A 27,746-nucleotide genomic window follows, 5' to 3' on the forward strand; every position below is an offset into this window, starting at 1 on the left:
ATTATCTGAATACTGTACTGATTTTATTTGATTTCAAGAGTGTTCTCCAGTGTCACTGTTGCTCAGATGCCAAAATATCTCTGAGCTACTGCATGGAACATGGTGTCAGCCAGAGAAACTGGTTCAGGGGCACCAGGACACAATGAGCTTTCACAAAGGAACTCTGGAGAGATGACAGAAGCATTTCTACGCCTGACGGTCCTGCGCCCCCTTTTCTGGGAAGAAAGTAAAGCCCTCTACCAAAGACAGCAGAACAAATTCTCACTCTGAAGTGAGGGCAGGAATAGTGAGCTATTGCCTGCCATCCATCTCCAACACTTCTCTGGAAAGAGGATGGGCTGCCTGGAGACGAAGCTGTGTTTGGGGCCCCTGTCCTGCCAAGTGCAGTCAGGGGGTCTTAGTGGCCTGCACTGGCATTCTTGGGGCCACCAGTTTCCCCACCTTCATTGCCTCCCAGCTGGGACACACATTTTACCCATCAATTCCTCCTCAACTCCACATCCTACTGCAAACTCCACATTTACCGAGAGGCACAATCTGTCCCCTCTTTTCTTTCATAACTTCCCCATCTGTGAAATGGGAATAACAGCTCTGTCATAGCTACTTCACACAGTAAAAGTGCTGCATATGATGGAAAAAGCTCAAATAAAAAGGCAGGGCATTGCTGTTGCTATTTTTAATACCCATCCCATAGTTTCATTTAACATAAAACAGCAAAATAGCTACCAAATATGCCTTAAAAGCCTGTACTCAGCCTGGAAAGAATAGCTGCATAAAAACTTGTCCAGGTCCCTTAGTCCCACCTTAAACCTATTGAGCCAGAACCCCCAAGTGTAGAGACCAGGACCTGTATTTTTAAGGAGTTCCCAGGCAATGCTAATCATAAGCCGGGTTTCTGACCACGATTTGCTCCATTCCATGAACACTGGGCATAATCTTTGCCTGGTTTGGAGGAAGAGATGCATGACATGTTTCCTATACCTCTCAAACTTGACCAGTGGAGATGGGTTACAGCTCAGGTGACTGACAATCCTTTTCCAAGGAATGGGAAGAAAAATAATGCTTTCGACGGGTTAAGATCTCACAGGAGCACCATCAGAGAGGGAGAGGAGGGGTCAGTGGGAAGGAATGGAACTCACCTACGATGATACCACAGGCACTGACCAATCCGATCTCTTTCTTCAGGGCTACTCCGCCCCCTCCGGAACCGGCCTCAGGGCTGGCGTCCGACTCGCCCCCACCTGGGTGTTTCTTTTCGGTGCTGTTTCGGTGCCTGGCTCCTTCTTCCATCCTTCTCAGTAAGATTGCAACCTCCAAAAGCTGCCTCCCTTTCTAAATGAGTATGCGTGTAAATAAATTGGGATAGAGCTTTGAATTAAAACGTCCTTTTCCGAAATAGGGACCACACTTACCCTCTAAACAAGGTAAGCAGATAAAAGAGAAAACGAAAAATATTCTTACTCCGTATTCACACTTTCTGGTCACTCGTGTTTACAAACGAAAAGTGTTGCTTAAAAAAAAGGCCAGGGGAGACATACATTTAAATATAAAAATAGAACTGTGCCAGCGACTCGGGCTGGAAATCTGCTGAAAGGGATGTGCCTTCAGAAACCAGGATGGCTCTGCTCTGTGCACCAGGCAGTGGCTTATTTCAGACGCTTCAAAAAGAGAGCCTGGATTTCCCGTCAGTTCTCCCCCTAATAAAATAGGAGATTGCCTTTACCTCCCCCTAGTTTTTTCTTTTATGATGAAGACAAAAGTAGTTTTCCTTAACTGTAGGAAAAAAGAGCAATCCTCAGGTACTTTTTTCTCTTCTAGAAAAACAAGCTGTGACCTGACAGTGTTGCTTTAGATCTGGTTTCCACCTGCTCTGGGTTTCCTTTCCCTTCCCCGTCTTCTGCTTCCGCCTTTGCCAGATGTCCTCTTCTTTCTCGCTGGTCTTCGTGCCCTTGTTTTCCTCTTTTCGATCCAGTCCTACTGCACTGCCGGCCCCATCCCTCTGGGTTTCGGCGGAGTGGCTCCTCCACACACTAACGTGCTTCTCTTTAGCGAGGGGTTTTATTCGCCGGCGGAGGCTCCGCCCCCGCCTCCTCTGCTCCCCTCCATCCTCAATCCCGTCTCCTCCCTCCTCTGCAATGTAAATATTAGCACAGAGCCCCCAAACACCGCTGAGAAAATGGACTAAATTATTTCTTTTTGCAACTGTCTCTCGCTTTCTCCATCTTTCTCCTTGTAACCAAGTGGAAGTAAACTCCTTCCACGACAACTGTTCCGGGAGAGCTCATTAGCTAGTATAATGTTACAGCTCATACAGCATCTGTGAACTTTATAAATAAGGGAACAGTTGTGCAGATATTTTTAATGCCATCTGAAATAAACTAGCCGATGTGTTAAAATATTTAAGACTGGGTCATTTGAGAATACGGGAGAGAACGTTAAAGGGACATCATCTTGGAGTATCCTAAACATAGGAAGAATCGTCGGGTGAGGGAGGGAAATGGAAGGAATTAACAATGGGGAAAAGGCTCTTTTAGTGTAACTGTGAACTCTGAAGAGTACAGAAGAAACAAAATCGCCAGGCGCGGTGGCTCACACCTGTAATCCCAACACTTTGGGAGGCCGAGGGGGGAGGATCACGTGAGTGCAGGGGTTTGAGACCTGCCTGTGCAACAGAGCGATACCCCCCTACCAAAATTTAAAAATTAGCTGGGTGCAGTGGTACAGGCCTGCAGTCTCAGCTACTCAGGAGGCTGAGGCTGGAGGATTGCTTAAGCCCAGGAAATCAAGGCTGCAATGAGCTATGATGGCGCCACTGCACTCCAGCCTGGGAGGCAGAGCAAGACCGTGTTTCAAAAACAAAACAAAACAAAAAGGCCAAACAAACAAACAAACGAACAAAAAACACATGCACACAAGAAAAGAAAAAAAAATAAAACCACCAGGTAGCCTTGTTCACAGCTCTTATTTAGAGCTGGCTGAAACATGAAAAAAATTACTCAAACTCTGGTCCTGCAACTTCAAATATTTTTGCACTTATGAACTATTTGAAAATCACATATGGGGAATTATCAGTACATTGGCGATCATAAAACAGACTTGTTGATGTTAGAATAACTAGCTTATTACCATATTGAAATTATACCTCCACTTACCTGAAGAATTTCACTCAGAAACTGCTGCCTTAAGGTGAGAGCAGTGATGTCTATTTATAATTGCAAAGTATTTTGAAAAAACAGCATGAAGCAATATAGTGGACAACATTATAAGTCTAAAATTAAGTTATTTTTAGCCTTATTAAATATATTATGCAAAATTATTTAATTTTAAAGTGGGTCTAAAAAATAAAGTTCCCCCAAGCTGACCCCTAACTACAGAAATTTAGCCTGACTTTCTGGAAAATGTTCCAAAAGATTTTGGGTTTTAAGGAAAATAAATACTTAATTCCTTAAAATGAGGTTGGTTGAGCTGTCATAACACAAGCCTTTTTAATGGGGTAAAGTCCAATCAGGAGTCATCTGCCCCCTTGATCACTCAGCAAGTATTCAGAGGTTTCAAAGGTTAGGAGGAACTTCCTCTCCTTCTCCTTTTGCTAGTTCAAGATACAGCAAATTGAAAGGCTCAGCAAAAAAAAAAAAAAAAAAAAAAAAAAAAAAAAAAAGAAAGGGGGGGGGGTGGGAGGAGTAGGGTATAAAGGATTAAAAAAAAAAAGAAAGAAAAAGAAAACAGACAAGGCAGGGAATATATAGCACAAAACTCCATGGGAGGGAATGAGTCATGGGAAATGAAAAAATGTTGAATTTGCCTCTAGCCTTTCCTGACAACCTTAGAAAGCACTGAGGGAAAATTTCATGGATTCATTTGGAAGCATTCAGATTTGAAGACTTCTGTTCAGATTTCAACATCACTGTATAAAACAAATAATGTTTCTGCTTCTCAAACCTGAGTTCTTTCAGTAATGTTCGGTAGTTCTAATTTAAATGTTGCAGACTTAATGTGGGATAAAATATGAATGTGATGAATTTGAGGTCTCTTGCCAAAACCAGTGCAAACTGACAGCAATATGGCAAGCTTTAGCCCTCTCAAATTATGAACTAAGAAGCTAAGGGGGTTATGGGATCAAATACATTCTTGGAATACAGTAGTACTAGATGCACACATGGGAAAGGAAGAGTTGTTAAGATTAGTATTTCTATTCTTTAGCACTTGGAATTTATAAGTGGCTTATTACCATCTATTGCTGGTGCAATATAATATCTAGGAAAAGTGCTGGGCATGGTGGCTTATGCCTGTAATTCTAGCACTTTGGGAGGCCAAGGCAGGTGGAGTGCTTGAGCTCAGGAGTTCAAGACCAGCTTGGGCAATATGGTGAAACGCCATCTCTACAAAAACAACAAAAATTAGCCAGATGTGGTGGCTACTGTAGTCCCAGCTACTCAGGAGGCTGAAGTGGGAGGATCACGTGAGCCTGGGAGGTTGAGTCTACAGTAAGCCAAGATCGCACCATTGCACTCCAGCCTGGGTGGCAGGGTGAGATCCTGTCTTAAAAAAAATAAACAAACCAAAACAAAACAAACAAACAAAGCTAGGAAAGGAATCTCCCCACCTTCAAAGTGATCATTATTTATATTAAGTGCCTCTCTTTAGGTTGGAACCTTTTTGTGACAGAAACTCTTAAGTGTGACAAAATTCCATGTGACTAACATTGAGCAAGAGAGACAGAAAAAAGCCTGGTGTAACATGTTGACAAAAATCTGTAAAAAATTACAAACTAATGTTTATTAAATTTTGAGCATTGTATTCTTTTTTCATAACTCTTCTGCATTTGCCTTTTTATTTTTATTCTACTCTCTACATTTGAATAGTGCTTTGCAGTCCACAAATGGTTTTCTGAACAGTATCTTATTTTTTTTCTCATTTTTTCCTCCTTATTACTGTCTATTACTGGTGCAATATAATATCTAGGAAAGGGGCTGGGCATGATGGCTCATGCCTGCAATTATAGCACTTTCCTGAGGAAGTATCTTGGGCAGATGAGGCAGTTATTTTAAAGATTTAAAAAATTAGAAACCTGAGGCTCGAAGAAATGTTTTATCTGAGGTCAAAGACAAGACGGTATATTCAAGGGTAAATGGGAGATCAGTGGTTTACCCTGAGCACTTTTTCAGGATGCTATAGCTACTGGTCGAAGCCTCAACTTCTTTCACCTGACGGTTGGTTGGTATCTTAACTGTGCCTTTTAGAGACTCACCTTGATGCTAGCACTTACCTGCTCAGTGAGACCCACAGGACTTCACCTGGGCACCCCCAACATTTGTCACCCCTTTTGCATAGTCCTCAGTATGGCCATATCCCAAGTACTTAGTACAATTCTGTTTCCAATATTGGAGCCACTGTTTCAGTTGTTTTGCATGCTTCAGATAGGAAGACACTGATCCCTTTAAGTAGGGAAAATTGTAGATGAAAGGGCTGTTTTCTTACAAACATGGATTTAAAGAGAAAGGCTGTGCGTGGCTGACACCTACTGGACAGAAAAGGTTATGGCATGGGGACATGCTGCTTGCAATCGTTAAACACACACACACAAACCCAATGCAGTCATGTTCTAATATTCCCTTACCCCACCCCCTACCTTGTTTTAGAGACAGGGTCTCTCTCTGTCACCCAGTCTGGGGTCTAGTGGTGCAATCACAGCTCACAGCAGCCTCGAACTCCTGGGCTTAAGTGATCCTCCCTTTTTTTTTTTTAAACCAGGTCTCGCTGTCACACAGGTTGGAGTGCAGTGGTGTGACCACAGCTCGCTGCGGCCTCCCAAGTAGCTGGGGTTACAGACTTGCGCCACCACACCTGGCTTAATATTCCCTTTCTGAAACAAGTTACACATGTCTGTTAATGCAAAGGAATTAGAGCACAAAGCTCATCCACTCTATTCCTGATTTTTTCCCTGGATCCAATAGACAGCACTTTATTCTTGCTTTTTGTAACAGAGCTGTGAAGTCTGAGGTTACCAATGAAGGACCCAAATCTCTCCCTGGAGTCAACTCACAATTCATGCTCTCACCCCACTCTTCTTCTCATATCTATGTGCCCCATACCTATGAGCTTTAGTCTGAAGCAGAAGGAAACCCTGCTTTAAAATAAAGCTAACTTTCTTCCCAGTGTCTCAGGGATGACTGCCTATGGTCAATTAGATGGGGGCTTCCTGAGCCAGTAGTTTTAGAAACCTTTATTTCATTAGAAAATGAAAAGCAGATAAAAATTAATGAGAAAAGAACAAAAAAATAATGTAAAAAGAAAAGGCCAAAATAGGTCAGGAAGAAAGAAGGATGAAATGAGGAGACTCGATCATTTATTAAGCCTTTTTAGTGTATGCTCTGTTTGCCTTTTGGGCATATTCATAAGTTCAAAGGAAGTTGTGTCGTCTAGGGTTTATGCAGTCCTGAGAATTTGGATGCAGCAGACCCTGCTTTGTTATGATGGTTAATTAATTCAGCTCTTCTGGAGATAATGATGAATCCTTGCTCTGACACCAGAGACAAAAATTCCAGCAGATTATTCCTCTGTCTGCTGCACTTGGTGGGATTCCATCGAGCCAGCCCAGCACCAGTGGGAAAGAAATAAAGAGGCACTCCCTGTGGTGGGCAAGATCTCCACATTAGCAAGCTCTCTGCATTTTCTTGAGTCCTTTGCTGGGCCCAATCTGTCATGGGGCCTTAACAGTCTTCCTTCTAAGTATTTAAGTGACTCCGGTTTTGAGTACTTAAATATAAAAACTTCAATTTCCTAACTGGTTTTCATTATGTTTAACAAAAATGAGGGCTCATATCTCTCTTTTTTTTTTTTTTTTTTGAGACCGGGTCTCAGTCTGTCACACAGGTTGGAGTGCAGTGGTGTGACTACAGCTCACTGCAACCTCGAAATTCTGGGTTCAAGTGATCCTCCTGCCTCAGCCTCCCAAGGAGTTGGGACTACAGGTGCACACCACCATTCCTGGCTAATTTTTAAAAAATTTTTAGTAGAGATGATGTCTTACTGTGTTGTCCAGCCTGGTCACAAAGTCTTAGCCTGAAGCGATCCTCCAGCCTCAGCCTCTCAAAGTGCTGGGATGACAGTTGTGAGCCACCATGCTGGGCCTCGGGTTTTTTAAGTTGTAGAATACAAGTTTCCTGAGGGCAAAGACCTGTTTTGTTCACTGCTGTAACCCTAGTACCTAAAATGGTGCCTGGCACTCAATAAATATGATTGATTGAATGAATGTATAAGTAAGTGTTGACATACATTATGCATAATAAATAAAATAATTACCAACTGACTCCTTGATATACCAACTAATTGTAGCAAGGTGTAGCCCTTGGTGCCTGTACATGGGCTGGACCACAGAAAGAGAAGAAAAAGACAATCAAGGTTTTGACTTTGAAGATTATTTTATATAGAACACAGATGTCAAGCAGGCCCTTAACACTGCCAGCAATTCTACCACCATCTTGTAGTTAACTGATCTTTCCACTTACCTGCTCCTCTCTTCAAACCAATACCACACCCCAAATCTTCACTTCTAGTTGACATTTTTGACTATTGTTTTGTGGAGAAAATGGGAATTAGTAGAAGAGAACTTCCCCATGCTCCATTTACTATATCTGTCAATCTACCTGTAGCTTTCCCCATATACTCCGCCTTCCCTCCCGTTGAAATGAATGTGCTCTTTGTGTTCCTATGTGTGCACTACCTTCCCTGTCCTATCTCCCTGCTCAGGGACTTTGCTCTTGAAATTATTCCCTTCTCTCCTGCATCATCAGTTTTTCACTGTCTTTTGGATTATTTCTATCAGCATATAAATGTGCTGTAATCACTCCTACTGAAAAATAAGCAGGCTGGACTGGGTGGCTCACATCTGTAATCGCAGCACTTTGAGAGGCCAGGGCAGAAGGATCACTTGAGTCCAGGAATTTAAGACCAGCCTGGACAGCATAGCAAGATCTTGTCTCTACTAAAAAAAAAAAAAAAAAAAAAAAAAAATCAGCCGGGCATGGTGGTACATGGCTGTAGTACCAGCAACTCAGCATGCTGACATGGGAGGATTGCTGGAGCCACGGGGTTGGGGCTGCAGTGAGCCATGTTCATGCCACTGCACTCCAGCCTGTGCAACAGAGTGAGATCTCATCTCAAAATCTGTAACAAAATGAACAGAACTTCCCTTGATGCTACATTCCTTTCAGCTACCACCCAACTTCCCTGCTCCCGTCTCCACTTCCTCATCTCCATTGGTGCTTGAATTTACTACCTCAAAGCTTTTGTTCCCATCACCTGGTGGAATCCATTCTTGTCAAGGTCGCAAACAGCTAGCCTTTTGACTTTTAAAATCATATAATATCATTTTTGTTTTGTTTGTTTTGTTTGAGATGGAGTTTCATTTTTGTTGCCCAGGCTGGAGTGCAATGGCACGATCTCGGCTTACTGCAAACCTTCGCCTCCTGCGTTCAAGTGATTCTCCTGCCTCAGCCTCCCAAGTATCTGGAATTAAAGGCACCTGCCACCATGCCTGGCCAATTTTTGTAATTTTAGTAGATACGGGGTTTCACCATGTTAGCCAGGCTGGTCTGGAACTCCTGACGGCAGGCAATCCACTCCCCTCAGCCTCCCAAAGTACTGGGATTACAGGCATGAGCCACCAAGCCTGGTCTCATGTACTATAATTTAAAAATTAAAAACAAAAGAGAAAAATAAGTAGCAGACAAGTACTAAATAAAAAATGGCAGCAATGGTATTATCAGTCACATTAGAATTTAAGGCAAAAAGCATCAATATGTATAAAGGAAACCAATATAAAATAATAAAAAGGACACTCAAGAAGATATGATTATGCTGAACTTCTATGTACCTAAAAATATCGCTTGAAATATATGAATAAAAAAATTGATAGATTTGCAAAACAAATTTGAAAAATTTGCAATCATTGGGAGAAATTTTAATGTATCTCTATTAGAAGCTGATAAATCGGCCAGGCGCAGTGGCTCATGCCTATAATCCCAGCACTTTGGGAGGCCAAGGTGGGCAGGTTGCCTGAGCTCAGGAGTTTGAGACCACCCTGGGCAACATGGTGAAACCCTGCCTCTACTAAAATACAAAAAATTAGCTGGGCGTGGTGGCACACACCTATAGTCCCAGCTATGTGGGAGGCTGAGGCATGAGAATCACTTGAGCCTGGGAGGTGGAAGTTTCAGTGAGCCAAGATCATGCCATTGCACTCCAGCTTGGGCTACAGAGTCTCAAGAAAAAAATGCCGGTAAGTCAAAACAGGCCAGAAAAATTAGTTAACAGATAAAAATATTTGAACAACAAATTAGCAAGCTTGATCTAACAGATTTCTAAAGAACCGTGCATTAAAAAATAGAGACTATACATTCTTTCCAAGTAGGCATGGTATATTTTAAAACATTCTGATTTACTAGGTCACAGAGGAACTCTATAAATTTCAAAGATGTGAAATTATACGTCACACAGATTCTTGGGTCACAATGCAATTAAATTAGAAATGAACAATTAAAACAGAAAAGAAGGTAAAGACTTTTGGTAAATTTGAAAATGAACTAAATAACTCAGTTAAATAATAATAATGGAAATTATGAAATAACTAGAAGTTAATTGACAATGAAAGTATGTATATAGGAGCCAGGCGCTGTGGTGCATGTCTACAGTCAGTCCCAGTTATTTGGAAGGCTGAGGTGGAAGGATTGCTTGATCCTAGGAGTTCAAGACCAGCTTGGGCAACATAGCGACACTCTGTCTCTAAAGAGGCAGAAAGAAAGAAATAACTGCATTTAAAAACCCATGAGATGCAGCTAAAGTAGTATTTTGAGGTAAATTTAAAGTCTTAAAGATTTAGAAAACATGAAAGATTTATAATAATAAAATTAAGCCCATCTTCACCATGTCTCTTCTGTCTACCTCTAAGGCTTCAATCGACTTTGTTCCCATTATTTACCCTCACTGCTCTAGAACCAATGGTCTTGGAATGCTCTTCCTTCATTATAGTCTCATTTCTATTCAGTAATTCAATTTAGTGCTAATTCTCCCCCATTTCATGCACTAATCTCATGAGCTGAGTATCTTCTTCCAACACTCCCGGGACCTCCACACCTTAAATGAAACCTGTGCTTTCCCGACAGCACATCCACCCTCCTAATACTCAGTAGAGATGGGTCCTTGCCCTGTTCTGATGGCGCCTGGAAGGATGAAGGGACTAGCATGTATTGAGCAACCACTATGTGCCAGACGCTTCATGGAGCAAGGCATTCCATCATGTTTAATCTCATTTAACCTTCCAAACAACCTTTCAAAGTAAACAGTGTTGTTTTGCATTTTACAAAGGAGGAAACGGGTTCAAGATTACGTGACTTGCCGAGGACACACACAATGGCAGAGCTTTAATTGGACTCTAAATCTTGATCGACCTCACGGCATTTGTTTTTTTCACTGTGCCATGAGGGAGAAAAGGTACAACATTCTTTTCTATGATCACATTCTTTTCTATGGTCACTTGGTCACATCCTCAATTGCCGCTGTCTACTGACGTCTGAAAACTTCCTTACGAATTGGAGCACCTGGCTTAGCATTTACTCTCCAAACCAGAGACTAGACACATAGCCACCATGGAAAAGTGCCTTTTACCCGGTGCTGAAAATTTATTTCTGTGTCAGGAAATGGGTGTAAAATATCAATAATCAAAAAAAATATAAAAAGATTAAAAAAAATGTATTTCTGATTGTAACTACCAATCCTTTGAGTACACCACTATCTCTTGTCATTATTCTTTCTGCTCTTTCTCCAGCCTCCCCATAAACCCCATTCTTCACTCTGAGGCCTGAGTAATCATGCCAAAATGCATGGCCCAACCTCTGGCTGGCTTCCAAGCCCACTCTGCGTCACTGCTGCTCTCTGTGCCACAGCCACACCAACCTCCTTTCAGTCCTCAGATGCACCTCCCAAAACGTTTAAAAAAAAAAAGAAAAAAGAAACTAGGGCTTGTTCTGTCAAATGGTCAGGAGGGCAGAGGAGTGATCATAGCTCATTGCAGCCTTGAATTCCTGGGCTCAAGCAATCCTCTTGCCTCAGCCTTCTGAGTAGCTAGGACTACAGGATTGCACCACCATGCCAGGCTAATTTAAAAAATATTTTTGGCCAGGCGTGGTGGCTCACGCCTGTAATCCCAGCACTTTGGGAGGCCAAGGCGGGTGGTTAATGAGGTCAAGAGATCGAGACCATCCTGGTCAACATGGTGAAACCCCGTCTCTACTAAAAATACAAAAATTAGCTGGGCATGGTGGTACGTGCCTGTAGTCCCAGCTACTCGGGAGGTTGAGGCAGGAGAATTGCTTGAACCCAGAAGGCGGAGGTTGTGGTGAGCCAAGATCACGCCATTGCACTCCAGCCTGGGTAACAAGAGTGAAACTCCATCTCAAAAAAAAAATATATATACATATACACATATGTGTATATATATATATATATATATATTTTTTTTTTTTTTTGTAGAGATAGGGTCTTGCTATGTTGCCCAGGCTACTCTTGAACTCCTGGTCTCAAGCAATCCTCCTACCTAGGCCTCCTAAAGTGCTGGGATTACAGGCATGAGTCACTCTTCCAGAGCTCAAGGGACTTTTTTGTGTATGTCCATGCTCTTCCTTCTGCCTAGAGGCTTCTCTTTCCTCTTAGCCTAGTTCACTGCCATTCTGATCTAGCACAAGTGTTACTTCCTCAAAGAAACACCCCCACACCCCATTCCTGGCCCTAGGTTGTGTTCTTCGTTTCAGAACCTTCACTTGTGATTGTACATGAATCACACAGTATCTATATTAACTAGAGTGATTTTATGATTAATGTCTACCTTCCCAACTAGGCTGCAAACTCCATGAGTGCAGGGACAATGGCACTTTTTTGCTCACTAATGTCTCCAGGGCCCAGTACAGGGCCTAGGACTAAGTAGGTACTCAGTTTAAAATTGCTGAATGAATGAATATAGGACATGTATGTGGTGAAACTTGGTGGACAGTTGGATATATGGTATTCCTAGCCCAGGGGAAAGACTTGGGCTAAAAAACCAGATTTAAGAATTATTAGAACACAAGTGGTCACTGATGTTATCACCCAGAAAGGGTGAGAAAAATATAATGAGTAGCTGGGCACAGTGGCTCACACCTGTTATCCCAGCACTTTGGGAGGCTGAGGTGGGTGAATCTCATGAGGTTAGGAGTTTGAGACCAGCCTGGCCAATACAATGAAACTCTCTCTCTACTAAAAATACAAAAGCCCAGTGCGGTGGCTCACACCTGTAATCTCAGCACTTTGGGAGGCTGAGGTGGACGGATCATGAGGTCAAGAGATCGAGACCACCCTGGCCAACATGGTAAAACCTCGTCTCTACTAAAAATACAAAAATTAGCCAGGTGTAGTGACAGGCACCTATACTCCCAGCTACTTGGGAGGCTGAGGCACAAGAATCACTTGAACCCGGGAGGTGGAGGTTGCAGTGAGCCAAGATTGTGCCACTGCCCAGCCTGGCAACAGAGTGAGATTCCATCTATAAATAAATAAATAAATAAAAATACAAAAATTAGCCAATGTGGTGCCATGTGCCTGTAGTACCAGTTACTTGTGAGGCTGAGGCACGAGAATTGCTTGAACCCGGGAGGCGGAGGTTGCAATGAATGGAGTTGTGCTACTGTACTCCAGCCTGGGTGACAGAGCAAGACTCTGTCTCAAGAAAAAACCAAATAAATAAATAAAATAAATTAATTAACAAAATGAAATAATAAAAAAATACAGTGAGAATACAGCGAGAAGAATACAGGATCCAGCTCAGAGCCCTGGACATGTATCAGTCATTGGGTTTAAAGCCAAGCTCTTCTCAGTTCCCTGGCCAAAGCTATTCTTCCTCCTGTGCTCCCCATTTCTATGGGCCATGGCCACAGCATCATGCTTTCAATCATCCAGGCTGAAGACTTCCTACTTTTTCCTTCCCTCTTCCCTTTTTAGCCCCATATCCAATTAGTTACCAAGTCCTATTGGTCCTACCTCTGAAAATTGTCTCACAGCTGTTTTCTTCCCATCCCATAGCTGCTGCCCTATTCCAGAATTATTCATCTCTCTTTGATCTCATTACAATAGCCTACCATCTAATTTCCCTGTCTGTGACCCTCCATCCCTTCATTCTGTCCCCAGAGTTCTGTTTTACAAAACATGGGTTGCTCATATTTCCAAACTGCTCAAAAGCCTTTGATGGCTCCCCATTGTATAAAGTGGTAGTCCCTAAGACTAGCTGAGTATGCATCACAATCAGCAGAGGAAGTTTGAAAAATATACTTGGGATGGGTGTGGTGGTGTGCACCTGCAGTCCCAGCTACTTGGGAGGCTGAGTTGGGAGGATTGCTTGAGCACAGGAGTTTGAGGCTGTAGTGAGCTACAATCATGCTATAGCACTCCAGTCTGTGCAACTGAGCAAGACCCTGTCTCAAATAAACAAATAAAACCAAAGCCAACCAAACACCCCCCCCACAACCTTAATCTATACCTATGTGTGTGTGTGTGTGTGTGTGTGTGTGTGTGTGTGTGTGTGTGTCTGTGTGTGTGTATATATATATATAGCTGACACGGTCAAAGTGCTCAATAATTTCTCAGGTAGGCCTTCTCCAGTGGTACTCTTTGGTAGCAACTTCATGCAATTGTCAATCTTCATTTTACCCACAAAATTACCCTGAAATTTCAGGGTAATTCAGTGGATCTACCTATTACTTGGATTTATTTATTGGATTTACAAATCCAATAAATATATACTTTATTTTATTTTATTTTTTCTTTTTGTTGTCTTTGTAGACTTTATTTTCTAAGCTAGTGGTGAGAAAATAACCACCAGGATAGAGGCTTGGATGGAGGCTTCAATCCCTCTCTCCAGTTTTTGTCCCATAACATCTTCTTTTCTCGATCTCTTGACCTCGTGATCCACCTGCCTCGGCCTCCCAAAGTGCTGGGATTACAGGCATGAGCCACCGCGCCCGGCCCTTTTCTCTACCATCTCTCTTGATGTCCCTCAGCCACGCTGGACTACCCTATACTTTTCCGTATTAACTTTTACTTACCCATTTCCTCTGTCTGGATTGCCCCTCCCATCCATTTCTGCAGAATGAAACTTTCACAAATACCTGGGCTTCTAGGCAATGAGCCTGATCTCTCTCTTCTCTGTACTCTCAAAGGTATTTCATACTTCCTCAGGAAGACTTCCCAAATTATATGCTCTCATAGTTCCTGGTGTTTGGTCTTTTATGACAGTACTTAACATATTTAATGGTTATATATTTATCTGTGAGATTTTTAAAAAATATTTATCTCCTACTATACTAGAAGTGCCTTGAAGGCAAGAGCCATATCTGTTACCATGTACAGTTGATTCATAAAATGGTATTATTTGTTGATTGGATGAATTAACATTTCTGAAATTATTACATATTCTGCTTTGTAGTGTGTGAAATAAATTGTATACATATTTGGATTCCCAAATAGGGAATAGGTTTCATGTCTTTGCATCCCACCCCTACCCCTACCTAGTTGTGTGCTTCAGATACTGTGGGAGCTTAGATAAAATTGTCCCACTAGAACCCTAGAAGAATGTAAACTCTAGGAGAGCCAGGACTTGTCTTCTTCCTTACACTATCACCAGTAGTTAGAACTGTGCTTGGTCCATGACATTTGCTCAGAAAATATTTGTTGAATGAAATATTTAATTGTTAGATGAATCTTTTTCCTAGGGTACCCAGTATTGGCAACTTTACATAACTACCAATCTTCTTCATTGTGTCTCCAAGCTTCTTTTATTCTTGAGATGTATTCCTGTTTGAGTGTGCTAAAATGCATCTGGAAGTGGGGTAAGTTTCTCCCTGATAATTTCTTTTCCTATTCCATCATTCATCAAATATTTACTAAGCACTTTTCTCTCTCTCTTTCTCTTTCTGGCCAGGGGTGGTGGCTCATGCCTGTAATCTCAGCACTTTGGAAGGCCGAGGCGGGTGGATGATCACAAGGTCATGAGATCAAGACCATCCTGGCTAACTTGGTGAAATCTTGCCTCTACTAAAAATACAAAAAATTAGCTGGGCATGGTAGCTCATGCCTGTAGTCCCAGTTATTCAAAAGGCTGAGGCAGGAGAATAGCTTGAACCTGGGAGGTGGAGGTTGCAGTGAGCCAAGGTCACGCCATTGCACTCCAGCCTGAGCAGCAAGAGCAAAACTCCGTCAAAAAAACAAAACAAAAAACAAAAAACAAAAACCTCACAAATAGTTTCTAAATTCTGGAGAAAATCAAGTAGAGAGAAACAAATATGCTCCAAATTTTGTTCATGGGAGTATACTAAATTGTTGAAAGCTGTCAATAGCTCAAAAGAAAAGTTTTAAGACTCTGAAAAACAAAACAAAGGATCAGCAACATTTTAAGCAAAAAGTCAAAAGATTAGTTCAGGCCATGCAGTTAATTCCTGTCCTGCTTGATATTCATGAACGTTTTAGCTCTCCATGAGTCCTGAAAGTTTTTTTCTCTATTCTGATGTCACAATCTCCAAAGTTATCAGAAGCCTGCATTCAAGGACACCTGTTAGAGTTTAATAGCTAATTATAAAACCACCTTCTAAAGAGAACCAAAACAAGACAACAATTGTCTGTGGATGACAGAAAGTTTTCAGGGCAGCCATAGTCAAAAACACAATTGACAAGGAAATTTGTCACCTCTGTGACATGCAATAATTTTAGCATAACATTTATTGTTGCTAATAATGTACACTAAGTTACATTAGAATTAGAAGTTTCTCATAATTTTGGAACACATACCAATAACATTTATACAAATATAGCTCAAAGAAACCAAACACCATTTCATGTTTGACAACGCTTCCTGTATAATTCTTTTCTTTTTTTTTTTTTTGAGACAGAGTCTCGCTCTGTCACCCGGGCTGGAGTACAGTGGCCTGATCTTCGCTCACTGCAACCTCCAACTCCATGGTTCAGGCAATTCTCCTGACTCAGCCTCTGGAATAGCTGGGATTACAGGTGCACACAACCATGCCCAGGTAATTTTTGTATTTTTAGTAAAGACAGGGTTTCACCATGTTGGCCAGGCTGGTCTCCATCTCCTGACCTCGTGATCCTCCCACCTCAGCCTCCCAAAGTGCTGGAATGACAGGCATGAGCCACCATGCCCAGCCTATTTCTCGGTTCTCTATTCTGTTCCATTGATCTATGTACCTATTTTTATGCCAATACCACGCTGTTTTGGTGATTATGGCCTTATAGCATAGTTTGAAATCAGTTAGTGTGATACCTTCAGATTTGTTCTTTTTGCTTAGCCTTGCTTCAGCTATGCAAGCTCTTTTTTGGTTTCATATAAATTTTAGAATTGTTTTTTTCTAATTCTGGGAAGAATGATGGTGGTATTTTGATAGGGATTGTGTTGAATTTGTAGATTGCTTTTAGCAGTATGGTCATTTTCACAATGTTGATTCTACCCATCCATGAGCATGGGGTGTGTTTCCATTTATTTGTGTCATCTATGATTTCTTTCAGCAGTGTTTCATACTTTTCCTTGTAGAGGTCAACAAGGACTTTAAAAGATACTTGGATATAATACCTTAGTTTAAAAAAAGTTTTATCTCAGTTTTTTTTCTTAAGCAAACCAAAAGTTAATAATAATATTTGGACTTTCTGGTTTGTCCTGAACATCCCTCCTTCTTAAACAACAAGTCGTTTTATTTTAGCACGAAAAATTTGCCATATAAGATTCTTTCTCATATAAAATTATTTCTCTTTAAGTTTTCTAACCACACACACACAAAATCTCTTTATTTTCATAACTTTCTTTATATCTGTTTTTATTTCCTGGTTCTTTTTACCTTGTTTTATACATAACCTTTAAATAAGCTTTGAATTAGACAATAATTTTTCACCTTTTTTTTAGTGAGAATATTTTCCTAAAATATATATTTGTTGGAAAATACTCAAATAATAAAATACCTATTATTTAATTTAACTTTATTTCTAATTTATGACTAGTTTGTTTACAAGTATTTATCTCATTACATTTACCTAATTATTTTATTTTAATTGTTTACCTAGATTATTTATGAAAACTGTGATAGTCATGATTTAAAGTTATGAAACTGCCATTGCAAAATTATAACTGAGACAGTAAAAAAAGATTTGACCTAACTGACTTCATATTGCTGTTGACCTCCAAGCTGTCCTTGTTCATTCCTGGGCACAGGCCAAACTAACTTTGGGAGGAATTTAGTTTATTGTTTAGCTTTGAAACAAAGATGATAAACAAAGTTTAGCTTTGAAACAAAGTCCTTTCCCAAAACAAACCTACTTATTTTCTGTCTACCAGACTGCCTAAAGCCACAGGATTAGAAGTTATGGTAATCGTATTAAATTCAAAATGCAGCTATTTTTATTAAACCCATATCAATGTCTTATTTGTTAAAAAACACACAAACATAGATCATTCTGTTTTGGCCTGAGTTTATAGTTTTGTAACCCCTATGCCAAATTTTGACATCTTACAGTATTTGGCTGGGACAAGTATGAAATTTGCTTGATTAATAAATGCAAATCAAAATGTGTGCTGGCAATTCTTAAGACAGTTCTAATAGTACTTTACCAGTAATTTTAAAGGTAGCTTATTTATTAAAGACTTTACTTATTACATAAACTTTAAAAAGCATTTGACTAGTCTTTTCTTTTTTAGTATCTAAGTGCTTTTATTTTTCTTTAAGCCAATTAATTAGAGCTCTTTTATATATTTTTGGTAGTGAAACATTTTGTATGCAACACATAAGTACATATAAAGAGGTATCAGGCATGCCGATGAAAGTACATTTTATAGATTTATAAAGACCACCCCATTTTTCTTTTTTTTCCTGTTTTAGACTTTCAAATTATTGATAACCAGTTTTACAACCCTAGGCAGTTGTCAGCTAAATAGCCTTAAATTTGCACATTAAAAGAAAAAACTCAGGTGAAAATCAAATAGCAAAATTTACATCATGAGGTACACAGAGAAAAAGTCTGGTGGTGCTAGAGGGAGACACTTTTATTTTTCTTTGAGCCAAATTAAACATAAAATTAAACTACACTCTGTCTTAAAAACCCAATAGTAGCCTCTTTTGCAATAACTATTTTAATCCCTCCCAAAAAAAACCCCCAATCAGGTAAAAACAGTATTCAGATAACTGAGAAGAAAAAGAAAAAAAAAAAACCTTTTGTTAAAAAAAAAAAAGACATGATCTTAGGAGAGAAAAACAACAACAATGAAAAACCAAAAACATGAAGGCCTTTCAAATACAAACATGGACACATGCACACACACACACTCAACTTGGGTGTGTTACCCTTTTAATTAAACTTTTAACAACATAGCTCAATGGTTTAATTTATTTTCCTTTCACAATAAGGGCAACCTGGGCTCCTTGGAGAATGGTTGATTTTAGAGCTAGGGCAAGGAAAGCACAAAATGAATCTGACACATTTCTTTTCTTTTTTTTTTTGAGATGGAGTTTCGATCTTGTTACCCAGGTTGGAGTGCAATGGCACGACCTCAGCTCACCACAACCTCCACCTCCTGGGTTCAAGCAATTCTCCTGCCTTAGCCTCCCGAGTAGCTGGGACTACAGGCGTGCACCACCATGCCCAGCTAATTTTTGTATTTTTAGTAGAGACGGGATTTCACCATGTTGACCAGGATGGTCTCAATCTCTTGACCTCATGATCCACCCGCCTCGGCCTCCCAAAGTGCTGGGATTATAGGCATGAGCCACCGCGCCCAGCTGAGTCTGGCACATTTCAAAAGACTTAGGAGTCAGCCGAATGTGGTGGCTCATACCTGTAATTCCAGCACATTGGATGAGAAGATCGCTGGAGGCCAGGAGTTTGAGACCCTGTCTCTCCAAAAATAAATAAATACATAAATTAGTACAGAGAGAAGGTGTGTGCCTGTAGTCCTAGCTGCTTAGAAGGTTGAGGCTGGAGAATCACTTAAGCCCAGGAGTTCAAGGCTGCAATGAGCTATGACCACACTGCACTCTAGACTGAGTGACAGAGTGAGACTCTATCTCTTAAAACACACACACAGACACACACAAATGACAGAGGAGTCAACCCGAAAGTACTCTTCCATGGCCAAAGCTGGAATAATTTGAGCAACAAAATACGTAGCATAGTATTGTTACAGGAAAGGGGTCTGGACTCAGACCCCAAGAGAGGGTTTGTGGATTTTGAGCAAGAAAGAATTTACGGTGAGTCCACAGTGCAAAGTAAGAGCACGTTTATTAATAAAGTAAAGGAATAAAACAATGGCTACTCCATAGACAGAGCTGCTGATTGCTCATTTTATGGTCATTTATTGATAATATGCTAAACAAGGGGTACATTATTCATGCCTCCCCTTTTTAGACCATATAAGGCAACTTCCTAATGTTGCCATGGCATTTGTAAACTATCATCGCACTGGGTGGGAGTGTAGCAGTGAGGATGACCAGAGGTCACTCTTGTCACCATTTTGGTTTTGGTGGGTTTTGGCCGGCTCCTTTACTGCAGTCTGTTTTATCAGCAAGGTCTTTATGACCTGTATTTTGTGCTGACCTCCTATCTTGTCCTGTGACTTAGAATGCCTTAATCATCTGGGAATGCAACCCAGTAGGTTTCAGTCTCATTTTACCCAGCTCCTATTTAAGATGGAGTTGCTCTGGTTCACACACCTCTGACAATATTAGATTATAATCCAATGTATAAAACGTGTAAAAATATCTAATATTAGATATAATCCAATGCGTAAAATATAGCTGTATCCATACTGATATAAACAAATGATTGACTAAATAACTAAATGGTGGAGCAGAAACACATCTTTACAGAAGACTTTGACTTCCAAATTTTAAAAATATATGTAGATACTTTTTCTTGCAGGAGGTAGTGCTTAAACACTTTTAAGGGTAGGCTGGATTTAGGAGCTCTCTTCCAAAGAATAGATTATAGAAAGGGAAAAATAGTAACTTTACAGTGGAGAAACTTGGCAACCACTCTCTTACACAAGTGCTCAAAATTAATATCACCAGTTTGATATATGGATATTATGTACCCCCGATATGACATGATGAGAGGGCACTTTGCCTTTGTGGTATTCTTTTAAAAATATCCATGACTGGCCTGGCGCAGCACTCAAGCCTGTAATCCCAACACTTTGGGAGGCCGAGGTGGGCGAATTAATTGAAGCCAGGAGTCTGAGAGCAGCCTGGCCAACGTGGTGAAACTCTGTCTCTGTTAAAAATACAAAATTAGCCAGGCATGGTGGTGTGTTCCTGTAATCCTAGCTACTGGGGAGGCTGAGGCAGGAAAATCCCTTGAACCTGGAAGGCGGAGGTTGCAGGAGCCAAGATGACACCACTGCACTCCAGCCTGGGCGACAGAGTGAGACTTTCTCAAAACACAAAGAAACAAACACCCCTATGACTAAGTTGAATCATGATACCAGCATCAGACAAGCCCAAATTGAGGGACATTCTACAAAATACCTGACCTATTTTCCTTAAAACTGTCAAGGTCATGAAACACAATGAAAGATTGAGAAACCGTCACTGACCAGATAATGCTAATAAGATATGACAAAGAGGCCGGGCGCGGTGGCTCAAGCCTGTAATCCCAGCACTTTGGGAGGCCGAGGTGGGTGGATCACGAGGTCAAGAGATCGAGACCATCCTGGTCAGCACGGTGAAACCCTGTCTCTATTAAAAATGCAAAAAATTAGCTGGGCATGGTGGCGCGTGCCTGTAATCCCAGCTACTCAGGAGGCTGAGGCAGGAGAATTGCCTGAACCCAGGAAGCGGAGGTTGCGGTGAGCCGAGATCGCGCCATTGCACTCCAGCCTGGGTAACAAGAGCGAAACTCTGTCCCCCGCCAAAAAAAAAAAAAAAAGATATGACAAAGAAATGCAATGCGGTATACAGGATTGGATTGTAGAACAGAAAAAGGATATTAGTGGGAAAATCTGAGATTTGAATAAAGTCTGGAGTATAGTTAATCATAATGTGACAATATTAGCTTCTCAGTTTTGATAAATATCACATAGAAGTGTAGGATGATAATATTAGGGAAAACTGAAACTGGGTGAAGGATATCCAGGAACTCTCTATACTATCTTTGCAACTTTTCTGTAAATCTAAAATTATTGCAAAATAAAAAACTTATTTTATAAAAAGATAATGAATAAGAGAATGGTAAAAACAGTTTTAAAGCAACAAATTGAACAACTTAGATAAAAATGGCCAAACTCCTTGAAAGACATAAACTACTAAAACACAGGCAAAATGAATAGACAACCCAAATATCTCTATATCTATTAAAGTAATTGAATTTGTAGCTAAAAATCTTCCCACAAAGACAACTCTAGGCCCAGATGACTTCAGTGGTAAATTCTACCAAACATTTAAGAAAGAAATAATGACAATTCTATACAAATACTCCCCCAAAATTGAAGAGAAATGAATGAATAGTTCCCCAATGATTCTTAGAGGTCAGCATTATTGAGATACCAAAATCATACAAAGATGGTACGAGAAAACTAACGACCAATTCCTCTCATGAACATAAATGCAGCAAACAGAAATCCAACAATGTATTAAAAGGATAATATATCATGAACAAATTTATCTCATGAAAACATAATTGGTTTAACATTCAAAAACAATCAATGTGGTCAGGCGTGGTGGTGCATGCCTATAATCCTAGCACTTCGGGAGGCCTAGGTGGGTAGATCACCTGAGGTCAGCAGTTCAAGACCAACCTGGCCAACATGGTGAAACCCTGTTTCTATTAAAAATACAAAAAATTTGCCAGGCGTGGTGGCAGGTACCTGTAACCCCAGCTACTCAGGAGGCTGAGGCAGGAGAGTCACTTGAACCCTCGAGGCGGAGGTTGCAGTGAGCCAAGATCACACCATTGAACTCCAGCCTGGGCAGCTAGAGCAAAACTCCATCTCAGAAAAACAAAACAAAACAAAAACAATCAATGTAATTCACCATAGTGACACACTTAAAAAATAAAAATTATTATTATTATTTTATTTGAGACAGTCTCCCTATGCCTCCCAGGCTGGAATGCAGTGATGCAATCTCGGCTCACTGCAACCTCTGCCTCCAGGGTTCAAGCATTTCTCCTGCCTCAGCTTTCCAAGTAGCTAGGACTACAGGCATGTGCCACCATGTCTGGCTAATTTTTTTGTATACTTTTAGTAGAGACAGGGTTTTGCCATGTTGGCCAGGCTGGTCTTGAACTGCTGACCTCAAGTGATCTCTGCCTGCTTCAGCCTCCCAAAGTGTTGGGATTACAGGCATGAGCCACCATATCCAGCCAAAATTATATTAACAGATACAGTAAAAGCATTTAACACAATCCAATATTCAATCCTGACTTTTAAAAAAATCTCAGCAAATTAGAAATAGAAGGGAACATCCTTGAAAGTGCACTTAGGAGAAAACTGTAGCCAGCATTATACATAATGGTGAAATACTGAATGCTTTTTCCTATGATCAAGACTACGACAAGGATGTCTGCCTTCATCAGTTCTCTTCGGCCAGTATGCTGATGGATGGCCATTGCAATTAGGCAAGAAAAAAATAAAGGTATACAAATTGGAAAGAAATAAGTAAAACTGGTTTTTTTTTTTTTTTTCAGTTCTACTGCTTAAGAAGTAAAACTTAAAAGTGTTTTTACTCATAGATGGCATGAGTAGCTATATAGAAAATAAAATGGAATCTGCAAAAAAGCTCTATAATAATGGAGTTTGACAAGTTTGTAGGATACAAGATCAATAACAAAAATCAATTGTATTTCTAACAACAAGCAATCACAAATTTAAATTTTTTTTATTTTTAAATTTTATTTTTTAATTTAATAGAGATGGAGTTTTGCTGTGTTGCCCAGGCTGGTCTCAAACTCCTGGCATCAAGTGATTCTCCCACCTCAGCCTCCCAAAGTGCTGGGATTGCAGGTGTGAGCCACCATGCCCATCCAGAAATTTAAATGCTAAAAGACAATACCATTTTTTAGTTTTTATTTATTTTTCTAAAATTATTTACTTATTTCTTTTTACAATTTTTTGAAATAATTTCTTTTTTTCCAGTCTAGCAGGAAATTTCAGACAACATCATCTATGATAGTATCAGCAAATATGAAATTCTTAGGGATACATCTGACAAAATATGTGAAATACCTATACACTAAAAATTATAAAACATTACTGAGAGAAATTAAAGAAGGCCTAAATAAATGAAGAGATATATTTTGTTTATGAGATGGAAGACTCAATATTGTTAAGAAGTCAATTATTCCCAGTTTGATCTATAGATTCAATGCATTTCCAATAAAAAATTCCACCAGGAGCCATGAGGTGGAAAGAAGAAGTATTGAGACAATTCACATTCTCCTGTCCCTCTAGGTATCAGCAAAGCACTGCAGTGAGCTAAACTTCTACCACAACTCAGCAGCAAGAAGGTGGCAGGAGTTAGCGCTCAGCTTTCCCTGGAAAGGTGTCAGTGAGACCGCATGGGGATTTAAACATTCACCATTTATAGAAACTGTGTGCTACACCTAAACAGGATGACTTCATGCCAAACGAAAAAAGAAAGAGAGAGAAGGAGTGAGGAAGGGAGGTAGAGAGTGAGGAAGAGACATAGAGAGAAAATGATTCAGTCTCACAAAATAATACTCAAAATGTCCAGTATATAATCAAAAAGCACTCATCATACAAAAACCAGGAAAATCTCAATTTAAATGAAAACCCCAACAATCAACAGGTACTAACACTTCAGTGTTACACAGATGTCGGCATTATCTAACAAGGATTTTAAGGGAGCTGCCATAAAAAGTGCTTCAGTGAATTGGGTGTACCTATAGTCTTAGCTACTTGAGAGGCTAGGGCAGGAAGATGACTTGAGCCCAGGAGTTCAAGGCTGTATTATGCTATAATGCAATCCATGGGCAACATAGTGAGACTCCGTATCTTTTTTTAAAAAGCTTCAATAAACAATTACAAAAACATTTATAGAAATTTTTTAAAGTAGAAAGTCCCAGCAAAGAAATAGAAGATATAAAGAAAAACTAAGGCTGGGCACGGTGGTTCAAGCCTGTAATCCCAGCATTTTGGGAGGCCAAGGCAGGTAGGTCACTTGAGGTCAGGAGTCAGAGATTTTTAATATTCTAAAACAAAATGCTCCAATGTATATAACTTACTGAACCAACATTTTTCAAATGACCAGCTTGGTCTAAATGTATGATGTTACAAAATCCTGCATGGGCAAAAGATACGTTTAAAATGCAAGACAGGCCAAAGAATTTTAATATAACAGGCTATAAAAAGTTCATTGAAGGCCGGGCGCGGTGGCTCAAGCCTGTAATCCCAGCACTTTGGGAGGCCGAGGCGGGTGGATCACGAGGTCAAGAGATCGAGACCATCCTGGTCAATATGGTGAAACCTCGTCTCTACTAAAAATACAAAAAAAATTAGCTGGGCATGGTGGTGCGTGCCTGTAATCCCAGCTACTCAGGAGGCTGAGGCAGGAGAATTGCCTGAACCCAGGAGGCGGAGGTTGCGGTGAGCCGAGATTGCGCCATTGCACTCCAGCCTGGGTAACATGAGTGAAACTCCGTCTCAAAAAAAAAAAAAAAAAAAAAAAGTTCATTGATACGGTTTCAGATCCCACTTTGCAATTAACTTTTAACAAACTCAGATTTCCTGAATTTTAATGTAGTATCAAAGAGAAATGTTCACAACTATCTGAAAAGTCTATTTAAATACCATTTTCTTCCCCTACATATTTGAGTGAGTTCAAATCTTCTTCACACACTCCAACCAAAACAGTGTACTGCAAAAGTTAATGCTGAAGCAAATATGGGACTCCACCAGCTTCCTATTAAGCTACATAGTAAGAGATTACAAAAATGTTAAAACAATGACACTCTTCTCACTAAATTGTTCTTTTTTTGGAAAATATATTTTCCACAGGTTATTTATATTAACATTTAATGGGTTCATTACTGTTTTCAAATGAATTAATAAATAAATGTTCAAAAATTCTCACTTTTAATAACTAACTTGGTAAATATTGGTAGATACAATTTACATAAACAAAAGCTCTTTGGAGGGTCTTCAATAATTTTTAAAATGTAAAGAAAATCTGAGACCAAAAAGTTTGAGAACTACTACTACTCTAAGTGGATTCCTCAGAAAAAGCTTATTTGCGTGCTTTTTGCTAGTGGCCTTTATATCTGAACACAATATAAGGGGATATAAATTTCTCGGATCATAGTTTCTTTCTGTGAAAATCTAGAAAATGTTGTTTCATTGTTATCTAGCATAGAATGCTTCTGTGGAGAAATCTGGTGCCAATCTTATTTTCCCTCTCTCTCTCTCTTTTTTTGTTTGTTAGTTTGAGGCAGTGTCTTGCTCCCTCAACCAGCCTGGAGTGCAGCATGAACTTGGCTCATGGCAGCCTCCATGCTTCAGCCTCCCTAGTAGCTGGGACTACAGGCACCCGCCACCACACCCGGCTATTTTTTTTTAAGACGAAGTCTAGCTCTGTTACCCAGGCTGGAGTGCACTGGCCGGATCTTGGCTTACTGCAACCTCCCCCTCCTGGGTTCAAGCGATTCTCCTGCCTCAGTCTCTCTAGTAGCTGGGACTACAGGCACCTACCATCACACCCGGCTAATTTTTGTATTTTTAGTAGAGACGGGGTTTCGCTGTGTTGGCCAGGCTGGTCTCAAACTCCTGACCTGAGGTGATCCACCCGCCTGAGCCTCCCAAGGTGCTGGGATTACAGGCGAGAGCCACGGCGCCTGGCCTTAAGACCAAATTTTATAACGCGTTCTCATCGTTTATTGGAACGTTAATTAGGTTTTATTTTCACCTTTTTGTTTCCACAGTAACGTGTATGGGATTAGTTTATAGTGTTTATTTGTCCTCAATATTCTAAGTGAGGTGAATTTTCCTGGGCTGCTAGGAAAAGGCTCCTACACCCCTCTCGCGCCACCGCGAGCCGCTCCTCGCCCAGCGAACGCCTCTGCCGGGCCCGCCCACGCCACAGAGCCACGCCCAGTATACCAGCGCACCGCCAGGCCCCGCCCACATCTCACACACCGCCTCCGCTGCGCCCAGCCTCTTGTGGGTGTCAAGCCAGCTGTTTATTTTCCCGCCATTTCCAGCTCTTCGTGAGGAGAACTGGATGATTTCCTGAGATCTGAGGCCTTCTGGAATCACAGCGGCCAAGCGGGTAGGTAGTGTAGCCAGAAAAAGAACTGGGAAATTTGAGACAGCTGATTCCCCATCGCCTCTAAAAAGCAGGCGAGTTTTGCCCACGGGGTCGCCTTAGTCACCCTCTTAACTGCCTTTTTTATGTTGGGTTCATCCAGTCAACACAGTTGCTGCCCTTAAACAAACCAGAGCATATAGAACGGGACTCACCTGCTGGTGAAAGTTAGTGTAGCGTGAGCAAACAAATAGGACTCCGAAGCTCGAGGCATTGTGGGATGCGTTTGCGTTGAGCTGTTTATTCAGTAAATTTTTTTTTTTATCGTAAATCTTGCCTTATGTGGCAAAATACGTTAAAGTGTGGTGCAAGCTAGCCTTCATTCATTTAGCGGACATCTCCACAAACGAGTAGAAAAAATATTTGAAGGAAAAGACTAGTGAAGAAAAAAAATTACCTTCTGTTTTGATTATTTTCCCAATTTAATTTTAAGGTAAGCCAAACTAATGAAGATTATACTCTTAAATAGCATATTTATTAAAGTAAACATATCATTTCTTTACATGTATGAACTACTTACAGCTCAGCTCTATTTTTTTTTTTTTCTTTTTTTTTTTGACATGGAGTTTCGCTCTTGTTGCCCAGACTGGAGTGCAATGGCGCGATCTCGGCACACCACTACCTCCACCTCCTGGGTTCAAGCGATTCTTCTGCCTCAGCCTCCCGAGTAGCTGGGATTACAGGCACATGCCACCAAGCCCGGCTAATTTTGCATTTTTTAGTAGAGACGGGGTTTCTCCATGTTGGTCCGGCTGGTCTCAAACTCCCGACCTCAGGTGATCCGCCTGCCTCGGCCTCCCACAGTGCTGGGATTATAGGCGTGAGCTGCCGCACCTGGCCTGCTCTGTATTTTTGATATGTCAATTTCCTCATTTAAAAATCTTACGAAGTTGGTATCCCTCCGCTGTTACACACACACGCACGCACGCACGCATGCACACACACACACCCTATGAAAAGGCCAGGTGCAGTGGCTGCCACCTGTAATCCCAGCACTTTGGGAGGCCGAGGTGGGAGGATCACTTGAGCCCATGAGTTCCAGACCAGCCTGGATAACACACAGAGACCCTGTCGCTACAAAAAAAAAAAAAAAAAAAAAAAAAAGCCAGGCATGGTGGTGGGTGCCTGTAGTCCCAACTACTCCAGAGGCTGAGGTGGCAGGATAGCTTGAGTCCAGGAGTTCCAGCCTGCAGTGAGCCCTGATCTGCCACTGTGCTCCAGCCTAGAGACAGAGCCAGATACTGCCTCCTAATAATAATAATAATAATCCCACAAGAAAAGTATCTTACAAAGTCACATTTACTCAGGTATTTAATAAAATATATTAAACTGATATTGGTAGAAAATACAGGATAT

At 40.8% G+C, this 27,746-nt stretch overlaps 2 protein-coding genes across 13 annotated transcripts in view; one reads left to right on the plus strand and one right to left on the minus strand.

Annotated features, from left to right (window-relative positions):
- SLC7A8 (solute carrier family 7 member 8) overlaps positions 1–2,032 on the minus strand; it is a 60,362-nt gene extending 58,330 nt beyond the window's left edge. The window contains exon 1 of the mRNA XM_032265445.1: positions 1,140–2,032. Within this exon, the coding sequence (XP_032121336.1) occupies positions 1,140–1,290 (151 nt within the window). The 5' untranslated portion in view covers positions 1,291–2,032. The remainder of the gene's footprint in view (positions 1–1,139) is intronic.
- Positions 2,033–9,266: 7,234 nt separating this feature from the next.
- RNF212B (ring finger protein 212B) overlaps positions 9,267–27,746 on the plus strand; it is a 64,053-nt gene continuing 45,573 nt past the window's right edge. For 2 of the 12 annotated variants that reach the window (XM_032265459.1, XM_032265463.1), the window contains exon 1: positions 14,660–14,912. In XM_032265459.1, coding sequence (XP_032121350.1) covers positions 14,896–14,912 — 17 coding nt within the window. In that variant the 5' untranslated portion in view covers positions 14,660–14,895. Of the gene's footprint in view, positions 10,492–14,652; positions 14,913–27,746 lie in introns of those variants that run through there. The other 10 variants (XM_032265456.1, XM_032265461.1, XM_032265450.1 and 7 more) reach the window with 9 other exon arrangements.

This window comes from Sapajus apella, unplaced genomic scaffold (genome assembly GCF_009761245.1).
Source record: "Sapajus apella isolate SASKATOON/1434 unplaced genomic scaffold, GSC_monkey_1.0 scaffold151, whole genome shotgun sequence".
Lineage (NCBI taxonomy): Eukaryota > Metazoa > Chordata > Mammalia > Primates > Cebidae > Sapajus > Sapajus apella.